General features: G+C 41.2%; 1 protein-coding gene across 3 annotated transcripts in view; it reads left to right on the top strand.

The window, feature by feature from the left end:
- Positions 1-6768: 6768 nt before the first annotated feature.
- Positions 6769-16644, top strand: part of PNPLA8 (patatin like phospholipase domain containing 8) — a 65197-nt gene continuing 55321 nt past the window's right edge. For all 3 annotated transcript variants that reach the window (XM_067564204.1, XM_067564206.1, XM_067564205.1), the window contains exons 1-5: positions 6769-6988; positions 8485-9680; positions 10093-10242; positions 12813-12964; positions 15875-15969. In XM_067564204.1, the coding sequence (XP_067420305.1) occupies positions 8565-9680; positions 10093-10242; positions 12813-12964; positions 15875-15969 (1513 nt within the window). In that variant the 5' untranslated portion in view covers positions 6769-6988; positions 8485-8564. The remainder of the gene's footprint in view (positions 6989-8484; positions 9681-10092; positions 10243-12812; positions 12965-15874; positions 15970-16644) is intronic.

Genomic DNA, 16644 nt, shown 5'->3' with positions numbered 1-16644 from the left:
CCAAAGAATTGGCTGTAAGTGTGTATTTGAGTAAAATCTGACATTCATTGAGCTGGTGGGTAATGTGTCTGATCTCTTGGGACTGGTAGAGCTTTATATATGGTGAATAAGATTTTAAGTTATCCTCATCATATTGGACTTGGCTGTCTGAGTGGTAGTCCAAGGCTGGATTGCTTAAAGGGAACTGTATTTTTGGCTTCTGGATAACCAGTAAAGTATTGTAGAAGCTGTTTTGTTGCTGGCTTGGTGAATCTAATTATTAGAATAAACCACTAGTTTTGGAGATCATCTGCCCCATTCTTTGCAGTTTTGCCTTGATTGAGCATTCTCAGTGTGGCCCCTCTAGCAACCATGGTCACATAAAGTAATTGGTGTACTGGTAGCTGATGGTTGCCTAGGGACCACTGATTGTGAAATGATAACAATATGGGCAAATAGAAGACCATCCCAACTAGTAATACATATACTTGGTGCTTCAAAAGGCCTAATTCCCAAAGCTGAGGAAAATTATGAGCTAAATTAACTGGGCAGAAAAATTTAGCCAAAATTTTAATTAAAATTGGGAATGCTTTAAGAAGAGTTTATTAGATGAGCAAAAAGTCATGATTTTAGAATTCAAGAAAGGACAATTTCGGAAAAAGCCCCTCCTGGTTCAGGGGTGAGGTGAAGCAGCACTCAGAAATAAAACCAGCAATATATAACACATGAGAAATAACTTCTAATTTATATTGATTGTTACTTATGAAGAGCAGAATATTGTTAAGGGAAGCTAAAGACATCAGGCTGGCAGGACAATTGTAAGTCTATTAGGAAGAAAAACATGCTAGCAATGATACAGGCCAATTACAAACTGAAGATGGCAAAATTGTTAATAACAATGCAGGCACTGAAGTGCTCAAATAAATGTCTCTATTTAGAAAGAGGCAGGATGATGCACTGTATCACATGAGGATACTGAACTACTTCTTAGTTGATTAGTAACTAAAGAGGATGTTAATCATCATTTACTAGGAATAAACATTTTTAAATCAGCAGACCCATATAACCTGCATCTAAGAATCCTAAAAGAGTTGGCTGAAAAGATATTTGGCCCTTTACTGTTAATCTAATTTTTTTTTAAATTTAATACTAGGCACATTCCATTAGACTAAGAGTGTTAGGGAGATAAGCCACTTAAATATAGATCGGTTAGCCTGACATCAATCCTAGGCAAAATGATGTAAAAAACTTGCATGGAATTCAATTGATAAAGAATTAGAGGATAGGAATACGATAGTCAATATGGTTTTATGGAAAATACCTCATCAAATAAACTTTACATAATTACTTTATTACAAATTTAGTTGCTAAAAGTAATAAAATAGATGTAATATACTTGGAATTGTGTAAGTTAAGTGACTTAGTACATGACATTGTGATTAAAAAATTTTAATTAGGCAATACCAATAAAGCCTATGTTAAGTGCATTAAGAACTGGCTAGCTGACAGATCTCAAAAAGTAGCCAAGGGGGAAACATCATCGAATGGAAGTGACTTTAGTGGGTATTGCAGGGAGCAAAACTAGATTCAATGCTATTCAATATTTTCGTGTCTGAGCTGAAAGTAAACAAAAATTTCCAGATGAACCAAAGATTGGTGGACAGGTAAACAATGATGAGGACTATGCAGTCATAAATTTGGATTAATTTGGTAAACTGGGACAATTCAAACAAAATGTATTTTAATACAGAAAAATGCTGCCCCTTCATCTAGGGACAATGAATGCAGGCCATACTTACGGAAGAGAGGACTATATTCTGGAAAGTGCGGACTCTGAAAAGATTTAGGAATCATAGTGGATAAGCAACTCAAGTTCTGAGTGCAATATTGTGGCAAAAGGGCTAATACAATCCTTGGATGTATAAACAGAGGAGCAATGAATAGGAGTAAGATGAATTTACCTCTCTATACAGCATTGACAGAACAAGGAGCAACAGTCTCAAGTTGCAGTGGGGGAGGTCTAGGTTGGACATTAGGAAAAAGTTTTTCACTAGGAGGGTGGTGAAGCACTGGAATGGGTTACCTATGGAGGTGGTGGAATCTCCATCTTTAGAGGTTTTTAAACCCTCGCTGGGATTATTTAGCTGAGGTTAGTCCTGCTTTGAGCAGGGGGTTGGACTAGATGACCTCCTGAGGTCCCTTCCAACTCTGATTCTGTGATTGGTGAGAACAATACTCAAATACAACATTTCTGGTGTCAACATTTTAATAAAGATGTTGGGGGAAAATCGGGGAGGGTGCAAAAAAAGCCACATTATTTGTGGGCTGGAGAAAATGCCTTACAGTGCAAAATGTAGAAAGATCAATATTCTTAATTTATCAAAAAGAAAACAGGTGACTTGGTTACAGTGTATAAATGCCTTCATAGGAGAAAATACCAGGTACTAAAGGGCTATTTTGACCTAGTGAAGAAAAGGTATAACAAGAACTAAAGACTGGAAGTTGAAGCCAAACAAATTCAAATTAGACACACATTTTTAACAGGTGAGGATGATTAACCATTGAAAAAAACTATCAAGGGAAGGAGTGTATCTCAATCTCTTCAAGTCTTCAGATCAGGACTGGATGACTTTGTGTAAGTTATGCTTTAGTCAAACACAAGTTATTGGGTTCCATTCAAGGGTAACTGCATGAAATTTTAAACTAGAAGGCCCTTCTGACCTTAAGATCTATGAATTTTTGAAAAATATTATATTCTCTAGTATTCCAGAGACTGGAAAGTATGAAATGTTAAGTGGCATTTATCAGTTTTACTATATGTGACAGGCATCCAAAAGGGACACTGCATAGGATGTGTCTATCTATAAAGAAAGATATTACGGAACATAAACAGGTTGAGATTTTCCATTTTAAGATCTACAACCATGCCACCTTGCTGATCTCATGAGCTTTCTAGAACTAAACAACTTAGTTGGGTGAAATAGTCATTACAAATTTATTCAACAAATGCATCCCTTTTTTCTGTTTGTGAATTACTGGTGAACACACTTTGATTTTCTTTTATCTTTAGTTTTAAATCCTAGAAAAGATCCAGATTTCTGCATCAAATCTATGGGCTATCGGGGGGAAAAAAGGGACACTACCACCATCCTCTTCTTGGTGTTGGTATTGAGAAAGAGCTTAAGTGCTTACCTCCAGAAGAAAGTTCGCAACTGTGAATCTCACATGGAGATCTGCACCTCCTTCTGACCTGGATTTAGGTGCCTAAGTTTCTTTGTAGGGCAGTGGTTTAGCCCTCACCATGCCTCTCCTTCCTGCCACTCTTCAGCATTTGGTATTGACTACGTTAAGTGACTCCTTGCTCAACATGCTTGCTTTTGTAGATCAAGGTGCTTAACTATTCCCCATTGTATAAGGAACCTGGGCACTTAAGATAACGCTATGGATTCCACTAAGCAGCATGGCACTTAAATGTTGGGCAAATACCTAACATTTAAGTCTCCTTTGAGTTCACAGCTGATGGAGGCAGTGCCATCTGACCCATGACAAAAAACATTCAAATTTTCATGACATGTAGGTGGGTCAATTTACCAATGACTGAGTGTGACTGTCAGGTGGAAGCTGCATCTGGCACTGAAAGCAGTGGACCTAGGTAAGAAAATCTGACACATACAGCTCACACCTGCCCATACCCAGTGCCTCAATATGTCCACAGACCTCCAGCCTGAACTAAAATCCTGGTTCTAATTTATAGACTTTTCACAGATGAGATGTCTGATATGCAATTTAGTTGAAACTATAATAAAGACCAAATTATCAGACACATAGATGAACACCATTTTGTTGGGAAAGAGTCAACATGGTTTTTGTAAAGGGAAACCATGCTTCACCAATCTATTAGAATTCTCTGAGTGGATCGACAAACATGTATACAAGGGTGATCCAGTGGTTATAATGTACTTGGACTTTCAGACACTCTTTGACAAGATCCATCACCAAATTAAGAAGTCACAGGATAAGAGGAAAGGTCTTCTCATGGTCAGTAAAGACAGAAAATAAAGGGTAGAAATAAATGGTCATTCTCAGAATGGAGAGAGGTAAACAATGGTGTCCCCCAGGGTCTGTATGGGGACCAATTTGGTTCAACACATTCATAAATGATCTGGAAAAAAAGGTACACAGTGCAATGGCAAAATTTGCAGATGATACAGAATTACTCCAAAATTAATTCCAAAGCTTACTGCGAAGAGGGATCTCATTAAACTGGGTGAGAGGGCAACAAAATGGCAGATGAAATTCAATGTTGATAAGTGCAAAGTAATGCACATTGGAAAACCTAATCCCAACTATACCTACAAAATGATAAGATCTAAATTAGCTGTTATCACTCAAGAAAGAGATCTTGGAGTCATTGTGGATAGTTCTCTGAAAACATCTGTTTAATGCACAGTAGAAGTCAAAATAGCTAGCAGAATGTTAGGAACCATTAGGAAAGTGAGAGATAACAAGACAAATATAATGCCACTATATAAATCCATAGTACGCCCACACCTTGAATACTGCATGCAGTTCTGGTCACATCATCTCAAAAGTGATATATTAGAATTGGAAAAGGTACAGAGAAGGGCAACAAAAATGATTAAGGATATGGAACAGGTTCCGTATGACAGAGATTAAAAAGACTGGAATTTTTCAGACTGGAAAAAGAGATGATTAAGAGGTGATATGATAGGTCTATAAAAGAATGAATCATGGAAAAAGCGAATAAGGAAGTTTTACGCCGTCACATAACACAAGACCCAGGAGACACCCAATGAAAGAAACAAAGAAAAGGAAGTACTTCATACAATACACAATTCACCTGTGGAACTCATTGCCAGGGGATCAGTGGTGGATTAATGCATGAGCCCATGCCAATTTGGGGGCCCCTGGAAAAAAAGGACATCCCAAGTGCTGCAGAAACTATGGGGCTGAAGCCCCAAGCCTGGGTGCCCTGCCCCCCCAAAGCCCGGCAGAAGCTATGGGGTAGAATCCCCAAGCCCCAGCTCTGCCTGAAGCTGGAGCCCCACCCCTGCATCTGAAGCCCAGAACTGTAGAGTGCAATTCATTTCCTGCAGCAAGGACTGAATGATCGCCTCCCTCAGCTCCTTCTGGGTCCTAGCAATAAGCCAATTGCCTCTCAGAGCCCTATGTCTACACCACTATTTTCAGTCCCACTGCCCAAGCCCTGAAAAGCTCCAGTCAATTGACCCAGGTTCTGAGACTCTGTGCCATGCGGGAGGGGGCAGGAGAGGGAAGGTTGCAGACCCCCAGCATTAAGGGGGCATCATGCAGAGAAGCCACAAGGCCAATGGGGGAACAAAGAGAGCAAATCCTCTCTGCCAAAACTATCCACGTGTCAGGGAAAGAGGGAGCTAATTTGTAGCAAGGGGTCTAATTCAGACCACACTCCTTCTAGAATATTTCCATGCAGTGTGGTTCAATGGCTGCAAACTTGTGTCCAGTTCAAAGAAACAGCCCAGTAACTAGATGTATCCTCAGCAGCAATCCCAGTGAGTGCTCTTCTCATCACAGGTGAACTTCTTCTTTGGGCAGGAGCACCAGAACCTGTGTAGAAGTGGTGGGTGGGTGGAGAGTGGTGGAAGCCCACTGGCTCTGTAGCTGTGGCCCTGCCACCTGCTCCTCATTTTCCCCCAAGGCCTTGCCAGCAGGCCATGGTAAGAGATGCCCAGGGAATCCAGGCTGCTGTGGGGAGCCCCTGACTCTCCACCTGCCCTGCTCATGGGGTCTGAGTGCCTGAAAACAGTCCCCACCCCATGGCCCTGCCACCCAGGGCACACCACCTGGGGCAAATGGAGGGTCCAGGGCTCCCCATAGTGGCCCAGACTCTCACCCTGGGCAACTCTTACCATGGCCCAGCTCTGGCTTCCAGCCTGGCCAGGAGGCAGGGACTTCGGGGGAAGCAAAGGGGTGGGGCCCCATGGTGAAGGAGGGCCCAAATGTTCTTTGTGCCCAGCCCCAATAAATCTTAGGTCACCTTTGTAGGGAACATTGTGAAGACCACAAATATAAGTGGATTCAAAAAATGAGATCAGTTTACCGATCACAGGTCCATTAATGGTTATTAGCCAAGATGGTCATGGACACCACTCCATGCTCTGGGCATCCTTAAGCCACTGACTGTCAGAAACTGGAAGTGGATGACAGGCACTTGATCCCCTGAGAAACTGTCCTGTTCATTCCCTCTGAAACACCTGGCACTGGCCACTGTTGACAGACAGGATTCTGGGCTAGACAGGCCATTAGTCTGACCCAGTGCAGCCGATCTTATGTAGAGTGGCAGGTCCCAGACACAGAGCCACCCCATGCACCCGCACAGTCAGAGGCTACGGCGGAGCTGCTTGGGTTTGAGCTGGGGGGAACTGGGCCTGCTGCAGGGCCCGGACTAGGGCAGACGCAGGACGGAGCGACTTGATGCCGGCCGCCTGCTAGTGCTGGGCCGGACTGGAGAGGAGCAAGGGCGAGTCACTCACGCTGCAGAGCCGGGAGCAGCGGGAGGCGGCGGCGGCACGCGCCGCGCATACCCCCACCAGCGACCGAACCCGCCCCACCGCCCCAGCAGTGAGCGGAGCTGGTCGCCCTGCCCCGAGCGCCCTACCCGGCAGCACCGTGCCTGACTCAGCTGGTTCCGGCGCATGGCACATGCGCAGTCGGGGGAGGGGGGGGGGGTCGGACCCCGGAAGGACGCATGCGCGTTGGCGTCCTCCGGCTTCTGGCCCGTCACTGTGTTGTTGTTTTGAGCTGGTTTCGGGGCCCCGCCGCCTCCCCCGCCGCTGTGAGGGACCCATCGCGGGCTGAGCGCCAGGAGTGGCCGGGGAACCAGCCCGCTGTGTCTCCTGGCCGGGAGGGGCGGCAGGTCCCGGCGCCTCCTCAGGGTCTTGCTGCTGGGGGGCGGCGCCGTCGCCCAGCAGGTGCCCCCCGCGCCGGCCTGGGGCCCCGTCCCGCCGGGGTAAGTGTCAGCGGGCTCCGCTCCGCTCCGCTCGGCGCGGCCCGCCCGCCACAGGCCTGGCCGGCTTCCCGGGCGTAGGTGTGTGTGGCCGGGCGCGTCTCGGGGCGGGACAGCGGACGGGCGGCGAGCCTCCATCCGCAGGGTACGTCGGGGGGAACGAGCCTGTGCCAGGCATGTCTCCCGGTGGGTGTATTCTCGTGTGTCCCACTGTGTGTGTACCCCTGGCTGTGTATCTCCTCCCCCGCCATCCTCCCCGGTGTGTCTCACTGTGCGTGTGACCCTGGGGGTGTGTGTGTCCCCCTTCCCTGTGTCTCACTGTGCGTGTATCCCTGGGGGTGTGTGTGTCCCCTTTCCGTGTATCACTGTGCGTGTATCCCTGGGGTTGGGTGTGTGTGTCCCCCTTCCCTGGGTCTCACTGTGCGTGTATCCCTGAGTTGTCCCCTCCTTGGTGTGTGTCACACTGCTTCTGTATCAAATACAGCACCGTGTTTATGTGCACATGTCCCCATGTCACTGGGTACTGCCTTTGTGTGCATCACTGTGTTTAGACCATATATGTCTTGTGTGTGTGGTGTGTCACTGTTTCTACCACGTATGTGTGTCCTAAATATATATATGCATATGGCATGTATCATGGCCTCTGTGTGTCACGTGCTTATACTATGTGTGTGCCCTGTCTGCGTGTTATAGTGCTTATACAATCAGTGACTGTCTTGTGTTCATGTCACTGTGCTTGTAGCATGTATTGGGTGTGTGACCGGTAAGTTTCCACAGCTTTCACAAACCATGTCCTGACTACTCATGGCACTACTCACAAGAACAGATGTGTTAAACCCTGATGTTTTGGATAAATTCTAGTTGGAGTAATAATCTGCTTGCCTGAATTCTTCCTACAATTTCAGCTGATGCAGCCGTTGTGTAGTATTTTTTCAAACTATTGCATTTCACCACAGAAGTGGCAGTGTTTCAGTGGTTGTTCAATCTCTCTGTATAGGTTGTCTGAGATTTATAAGATTCAGGATGAGGTATTCAATATGTTGTTTTATTAGTGGAATGAGCTGGATTTGCAGCATTAAAGTGTAAAGTCAACTATTTATTCACAGAGCAGATCAATACCATGACTGGGAAGAATCATTTTATGGATGACACTAATTCATTGTTCATTTCCATGTTACCCCTGGTCTCTGCTCACAAGAAGACACCTGTCTACTAGAAACTGTATGGAGACCTACTTCTGATTTCCTATAGGCAACCAAATATTTTGAGTGATGCTGGTTGCTGCTTATTGCCTTAGGGTGCATTTAAACTAATAACCTAAAGTGGGAAGGTTCTGCTGCCATTCCCAAATACTCTGAGCAATACAGTACACCTAAGATCTTGAATCTCATTTGAATATGCTTGTTCCTTTTTTAAGTAGAAAGAGAAATGAATTATATTCACTTGTAAATTACTTCTAATCTTTTTTTAACTTACTTACTAATGTTTTGCTATTTCAGGTAACATCATGAAGTGTGGCTTTTTTTGAGATAAGCTTCCTGAAGCGAAGTAAAGACGCAACATATGAAAGACATAAATAATGTCAGTTAATTTGTCTTTAGATGCATATTTATATCTCCTGATTAATACAAGAAGCCTTTGGGGGAAGCAGAGAAACAAGCAGCTGTACTACTTGTGTAAACCTAAACTTTATTGGAGGATTAGTCATGCTATTCCTCTTAGAGTTTTTCATACAAGCAAAACTCAATGTAAATGGACCAGAAGCAAAACACTGGAGTGTAGCAAACATATTTATAGCCATGACTTTTTGTATTACAGAGTTTCTAAACATAGCACTTCTTCTCCCAAGCGACTTACAAAAGTGAATAATCATAAGTCACGAATTAAGAACACTTTAGAATCTGTTTCAAAGGCTGTTTCTGGCACTCACAGTGAACTGGTTGCACGAATAGCTCGATTCAAGCCCCACTCTGGCATACTGGGGAAAGCATTTGAAAATAATATTCAGGAAAATAATCTTCAAGTAAACCTAGAAAATGATAAACAAACTACATGTGCCAGTGCACAGGAAGATTACAATGAGGCTGTAAAGAACTTTGTTCACACAGTTGAAAACTCAGAGTCTACACTGATAAATAGAAATGGCACTAATCAAGATACTTTAAAAGATTCGGTAGGTATTAAAAATAACCTTTTTCATGTAAGCTACTTCACTACAAATTTTGGAGAGACTTACAACTTTTTAGCTCATCATATCAACTGGTACTTTGGCAATAATACTGTTATGGATCAAGAGAAAAAAGGAAATGCTTTTCTACAAGACTCTAAGAATGAACTCAGAAATAAACTTGATTCTCCAGAAAGTGACATAATGAGTAATGAAAATAGGATGAGTTCAGCAAGTGCTTTAATTTCTGCAGCAGAGAGTCAAGATGCTGAAAAGACAAATACTCCTCTTCCATCTTCCACTAAAAAGAGCATTGCAAGCTTCCTTTCATACCCTAGTAACAGTGTACAAGCTTTTGTAGACAGTTACATTGTAGGTCTGGTCCCCAAGTTGAGATCTGAGACAAAAGCTGCTCCAGAAGATAAATCACAAGAACGTGAAGAGTCTTTGAAAGATGAAGAGAATGGCGGCAAAGAGATCAAAATGGCAGAAGGGAAAGAAAAACGTCTCTCTCTCCAGAGAGAAAAGGCAAGTCTTTGCTTAATATTTACAAATATTGAGGGTTTTTTAGCTATTACGGTTGTCAGAGGCATGTTTTATTCTCTAGAATGTTATCGCTTCAAAGCTACATTGAAATTTCGCCTGCATAGATGAAACATTGAATCAAGTTATTTGATGGACTATCACTGTGAGCCAGATTTATAGTCAGCTCTTCTAATTTAGGTAAATGAAGAACCTGAGATCATTTCATTTAAAAAAAAAAAAAAAACCAAACAACTACTTCCTTGAAGCCTCTAATGGTATTCTACTAAAATAAATCATTCGTCTTTTCTTGGAAGAATCTAAAAAAACAAAAAATTGAAAAAAGTCTTGTCAAGTTTTGTATGTGTCTTCTTGGAGCAATTTCATGTGCTTAATGTACGTGTCTGTTTATCTTCAGATTATTGCAAGAGTGAGTATTGATAACAGAACACGGGCTTTAGTTCAAGCTTTAAGAAGATCTTCTAACCGAAGAGTCTCTATCAGCAGGATTGAAGAATTGACTTACCATCTTCTGGAGTTTCCAGAAACCAGAGGAGTTGCTGTTAAGGTACAAATCACTTTCATGCTTAATGTGTCAACTACAGATAGATAATAAGTACTTATGTTTTATCATAAAATAGATAAATGTAAAATCTGTAGGGTTTTTTTCCTTCTTTTTATATTTTTGTATCTTCTTATCTTCTACTTGTACTATGTGAGTATCTTTTTTTTTTTTATTACTAAGGTATTACCTCCAAAAGATTCATATGTAAGCCATCATGACTGACAGTTAATGTCTGCCTAAAGGAAAACCTTGGGTTTTTAATTCACCTATACATTAACTGATAAAGAATTCTTTTTATACAAAAGCAGTATTGTGTACAATGCCTACCATAACAGAATCCCTATCCTAATTGGGGACTTTTGTGTGCTCCTGTAATAAAAATAATTAATAGAAGTAATAAAACTAATAGAATGTTGAGTTTGAAGAAAAGTTTCTGTTTCATTGTACTACTAAAATAATTTCAAGGTGTTTCCTCTCTGAGTCATCCTTATTTTTTCTTAATAAACACCTTAGCTTTTTGCCTGGTAGTTCATGACAAACTATTAATACCATGTCTGTTCAAAACAAAAGGAAGAATTTAGGCAGAATGGCCCAGATCCAGAAAGGGATTTAGGGGCCTAAATCCCAGATTTAAACATTATTGAGATGCACAAAACTCCCACTTCGCCTACACCTAATCCTTTAGGCATTTAAACTCACTGGGCATCTAAGTTTCTGACTCTGGGCTTGTGTACTGCTGTCTCAGATAAGCATCCAGATGCATATCTCAGACATAACCCCCAACACAATTCTCAAATCAGGTGGAGATAGGTATACCCTTGCCTCCTGTCTGCAAAGGCCTGATTCAGAAGGAGTGTTTAGAGCACCCCTAACTCCACACAAAATGGCATGTGGGATTCATGGTCCATTTTGGTCAATTTCACGGTCATAGGATTTTTAAATAGTCAATTTCAGCTTCAGATGTTTACATTGGAAATTTCATGGTGTTGTAACTGTGGGAGTCCTGACCCAAAAGGCGATTGTAGGGGGTCACAAAGCTGTTTTGGGGTGGGTCGCAGAGTATGGGGGGGTTGTCATTTTGGGGGTGGGGTGGGGACAGCCTTACATGTGGGCAACCACGTAGGACCCAATGGTCAGGGGTTGCCATGATCTATCCCTCCCCCCCAATCAGTCCAAGGCCCCTTTAACTGTTGAGTGCTGGGCCCAGAGCTGGAGGGGCAGAGCTGGGGGTGTGTCCCAGCTGGGGGTTCCTACCATGCACTGGGCTCCAGCTGCTAGTCTCGGCCAGGCTGGGGAGGATAGGAACTTCCTCTTTCCCTTCAGGGGCTGCTGCTGGGGATAGGTCAGACCCACCTCTGGGAGCCTCCCCTGGCTGCAATAGAGGAGGGGTAGGGGCCCCTGTAGGGGAAGAGGAAGTCTCATCCCTCCCCAGTCTGGCTGGGAATAGCAGCTGGAGCCCAGTGCACGGTAGGAGCACCAGGATAGGGCACCCCCAGCCCTGCCTCTCCCCTACGATAGCCAGATATCACAGGAGAGATCAGATTTCATGGTCCGTGACACATTTTTAATGGCCGTGAATTTGGTAGTGCTATACTTATAACCCTTAGTACAATGTTTAGGGTGCTCATCCAGGATGTGGGAGACCCTGATTCAATTCCTCCCTCTGCTTGAAGAGAAGGGATTTAAACAGGGGAATTCCTGCTTCTCAGACAAGTGCCTTCGCTGCTGAACTACAGTCATTCTGTGTCTCTAACTTAATTCATATTTAATTGTTTGTACAAAGTGGAATAGCTTCAACAGGAGAGATTGTGGGAGACCCACATCAGAATCTCTCTGCTAGGTGGGAAAACCTTGTTCAAATCCCTTTTCCAAACCAGGCCAGGGTCTTCCACATCCTGCATGAGTACCTTAACTACAGGCTAATGGTTATAATGAGAGGCTCCTCCTCTACCACCTCCCACTCCGACCCATTGGCTGTTTTGTATGGAGTTATAGGCAGGGGCTGCTGCTGTTCTTTCAAGAAGGTTCCTGATTCCAGGAGAAAGTTCCCTGCTGTGCATTCCAAGCAGAGATAAGTACCTCCCTCCAGGCCAGAGAGAGGCTTCTAAGTCCATGGGGGGGGGGGGGGGGGGGAACTTAGGACGTTTCCCTCTCCTCAGTGTCTTCTATTGGCTAGCATAGGCATCTGCCTGCCTAGCATGCCGACTTTTGTTCATGCCATTCTCAGGCACCTATCTCTCTTCATGCATTTTCTAGGGAGCCTAGGTGCCCAGCTCAGGGTTTGTGGATTCCAGTCGGTGGTAGTTGTAATATTAGAAGTTTTTAACTATTTCACCCTTGATTGTTGCATTGTGATATGAAGTTTCCCATGAATACACGAGTCACCTGGTCTTGGACCTTTTCCTCCCCCCCCCCCATTGGAAATCTACTAAAAAAAAAAAAAAAAAGCTATTATTATTATTTTTTTTTAAATTAAACTTTGCATTTACATTTTAATTTTAAACTAGTACATTAAAGGTGGAATTTTTTTTGGTATTAACACTTAGTCTACAACTTTTTTCTTTCAACTATAGGAAAAAATAATTCCATGCTTACTACAGCTGAGACAAGGAACTGATGAAACTCTTCATGGTGCTGTTAGGGAGGCTTTGGCTATAATTGGATATATAGATCCTGTGAAAGCTTGGGGAATTCGAATTCTCACTATTGACGGAGGAGGAACGAGGTATGACAGAAACGCTTTATTCCTTTGTAAACTGCAAATGTAGGTAAAATTGCAGGGAAACTCTAAACTCTAGATTCTGATCCTACAAACTTGCATATGCATGCTTAACTTCATGTATGTGTGTGGTCCTGTTAATCCTCCGGGATAACTCACCTGTGTGAAGTAAACTATGTACATGTTTGTAGGAATGTGCCCCTTATTTGTTTATGGAGGCAAGTAAAGAAAACAAATTTAAGATTCTTTTTATAAAAAGTCTTTTTCCGTTCTTAATTTATGTATGATCTTAATACTTCTGGTACCTGAGGTTAGACATTGTAGAAAAGTCAGTTGAGTTTTTGAATCTTTACAGTTTCCATTGTGTGTTATGTTCTTCACAGTGCGTAGTTGCTAATTGGTTGGAAGAATTAGCTTACAAAATTTCAAAATTTTTATAAAAATGAAAAATAAATTTATTTGCCTTTGGTACTAAACTCACGGTAAGAAAGGAATTCATGTGTAGTTCTTGGAGGGAGGATAGCACAAACAAAAATATGCTACACTCTCACAATAGGTATAGCACATAGCAGCTTTTGAAGACCATTTTTCTGGTACTCTGTTTTAGCAGTTCAGCTGGTTTTGTCATTTCAATGAAGAATGAATGGTGTGGTGAGGAAAGCAACATTTAAAGGGCTTCTGATTCCTATATCCTCTTCTACTGCCAATCACTGATATTTTTTTCTTTTCCTCTTCCAAACTTCCTTGATTACTAGGGTTCCAATCCTGAAAACACTTATGCACATTTGTGAGTGATCCCATTGAATTCAGTGAAACTACTAACGTTTATGAAGTTAAGCATGCGCATAAGTGTTTACAGGTTTGGGGCCTACATTTTTCAAAAACAACAAGTGCTTTCAAACACGTTAAAAAAATCTGGGTTACAGATAATCCCTGATGGAAAGTGCAATGTTGGCCAGTTGCAGTTATTCAGTTTCAGTAGTTTACAGTTAGCGATATGTGCACAGTATTTTTTCATTCACATCAAAGACACTTATTTAGAATTAAGGCCATGGCAAGTTTTAAGTGTGAAAACTATCCTATTTTGGTTACCTGAGTATAGAAATCGATTTCTTTTTCTCTTTTAAAGGATATACCTTGTCCCCCTGATAGCATAACTCCAAAGCTAATAAGCTGACTTTTGTTAATGTTTTTCTAAAGAAAATTACCATTCAGCTTAGAACATGAAAACATCAACACAAAGGAAAAGCTTGAGACAGTTGACGCGGTGAAAATAAATTTATATAATGCAATGGCTCCTTTCAGTCCTATATTTAATTTATCTTGCACTGATAGTGTGCGCAGAACTGGGTAAATATGTTTGATGACAAGGTTCATTCCACAAGGAGTTTACATTCTAGGACTTTCTAGCATGAATAAGACTTGCAGGGTCAAATCTTAATTAGGACAGTTGTAGGTAGTTACAACACTTATTGCTTTGGCAAAGGACACAAAAAGCCTGCAGCTCAGGGTCTCAAGATGATAAAGAGGTGGTAACTGGTTTAGTCTTCATTAAAAATATAAATACCAGTATAGTTTGAACAAAAGGCACTCACTTTTCTGCTTTGGAGTTATACAAATATTTGAATATTTGCATTATTTTATTATTTACAAAGAAGCCAGGTTAACTATATTAGAAACTGAAGTATTTTATGTATCCATAGAGTAGATATAAATGCAGTGGCTATAGATATTTTCCCATGAGGTCTTGCCAGGTTTGCTTTAATTCTGCTCTAAAGAGATAATCTTCAGTCTGAAAAGTTGTTTCTTCCTATTTATTTTTTAGACTCAGTGTTCAGAGTGCCAAGGGAAGTGCCAGTTCTGTGGCCTTTTTTGGGGAAATCTGGCTTCCTGCCCACTAGGACCTGAACTTACTTTGATAACCAATAGCACAAAAATTATAACGCTTCCTTCAAGCGTGTGTTTCAATTAATCACTATCATCTTGTCTGGTTTGAACCAATGAGCTATAAAGATGAATGACAACAAATTCTATTTTCCATTTCGTGAGACATCAGTCCTACCCAAATAACATATTCTAGTTTTTATACTGAGTTTCAGGTTCCTGAGGACTTTACATTTTCACTATGCAGCCTTGATTTTTTTTTCCCCATGAGTTAGATCTGTTCAGTACAAATTAAGTTTCTGAAAATGGGACTAAATTTCTATCAATTTCAGTATAAAATTATTTGTAAAGCCTTTCATTTTTAAGGAATTAAATTAGATACTAAAACTTGTAGGTTTATACTTTAAATTTATTTTTCATGGTATGTTTTCTGAATCAGGGGAATCGAAAATTTGCAAACCTAATTTATTTGGTTCCTTAAAGCAAATCTACAGAATTCTTCAACTTTTAAAGTAAAATTGAAATGCATTTTCTTATGTAATCAAAATATAAAGTCAGTTTTATGGTACCCAAATGTGTTTCATTCACTGATTCTAATACTTCAGTTTCAAGATAATGGAAGTTAGAGGTGGAAAAGTCCTATTCTATTATCTGCCTCTCTGTGCAGGATTGTTCCCTACAGTACAGGTTTTAAAAAGTGACTAGTGATTTTGAGTGCCTTAATTTTGGATGTCTGGCTTGATTTTCATGATGTACTGGGCACCACAGAGCACATCAGGTTCCTAGAAGGGCTCTTAAATTGGGCACCCAAAATCATTGGTCACTGATACTCAACCTGTACCTTTCCCTTTCTAATTGCATCTTATTACTCCTCATTGTAATGGTCAAACTACAAAATTCCTCTTCCTCTTTTGTTTTAAAATCTTGTAGACTTATTGTGACCTCTCTTAGTTATTGCTTATCCAAGCTGTATACATGTTTAGTTCTGCGTAAGATGTAACCAAACCACCATTCTCTGTGGTGTTGTTTCAGGGGTTTAGTAGCACTTCAGACTTTACGTAAACTAGAAGAACTTACTGGAAAGCCTATTCATCAACTTTTTGACTACATTTGTGGTGTAAGCACAGGTAATTAGTATTCACATTATGGATTTTTATGTGATAAACTTAATGAAAGTAAAAATATGAAAATAATCTTATGTTTGAAAAATCTGATTTTTCCCAAGGAAAACAACTTGATCTTTATAAATGTAATCCAAGTTCTTTTGTTGGGGAATATTTTATTTTTTGGTAACTAGATGCGACTTGGAGAAGTTTGTTTTTGTATTTACTGCATAATTTAAGATCTAGGTTAAATGGCTATAATTTGTTGCCAAGTAGAAATGTAGAAGACACAAAGGAATGGTCGCTTATTACTAAGAGATTTCAATCTAATTTTATGTTGAGTCATAGAACTATGAGAGGAATTCATTTTTGAAGAAAGTGCCCTTTAACACCTAGCTATCAAGATATTTGGTGTCCCATAAATACATAAGAGTGCAGGTTTTGAGCAATGCCACAAAGGATCTATAGAAAAACAAATGTAACAGATGCAACAATATTAATATGTTGTATACATACACCTTCTTGTTGTTGTTATTTAGCAGGTTTCCTAGGTCTTGCTGTTTTGGGAAGGGGATTGAAATCTGCTACCTCTTCGGCATCACATTCCAAAATACTTAATGGACACAATTTTACTGATGTGGTTCACAATTGTTATAATTAGGTTTGAGTCACTAAAAATGGGCACTATAAAAGACAGTG

The sequence above is a fragment of the Emydura macquarii genome, unplaced genomic scaffold (genome assembly GCF_026122565.2).
Source record: "Emydura macquarii macquarii isolate MOO-44397 ecotype Brisbane River unplaced genomic scaffold, CSIRO-AGI_Emac_v2 contig_2636, whole genome shotgun sequence".
Classification (NCBI taxonomy): Eukaryota; Metazoa; Chordata; order Testudines; family Chelidae; genus Emydura; species Emydura macquarii.
The sequence above is the reverse complement of the archived record's forward strand: the minus strand, read 5'-3'. Positions and strand labels throughout refer to the sequence as shown.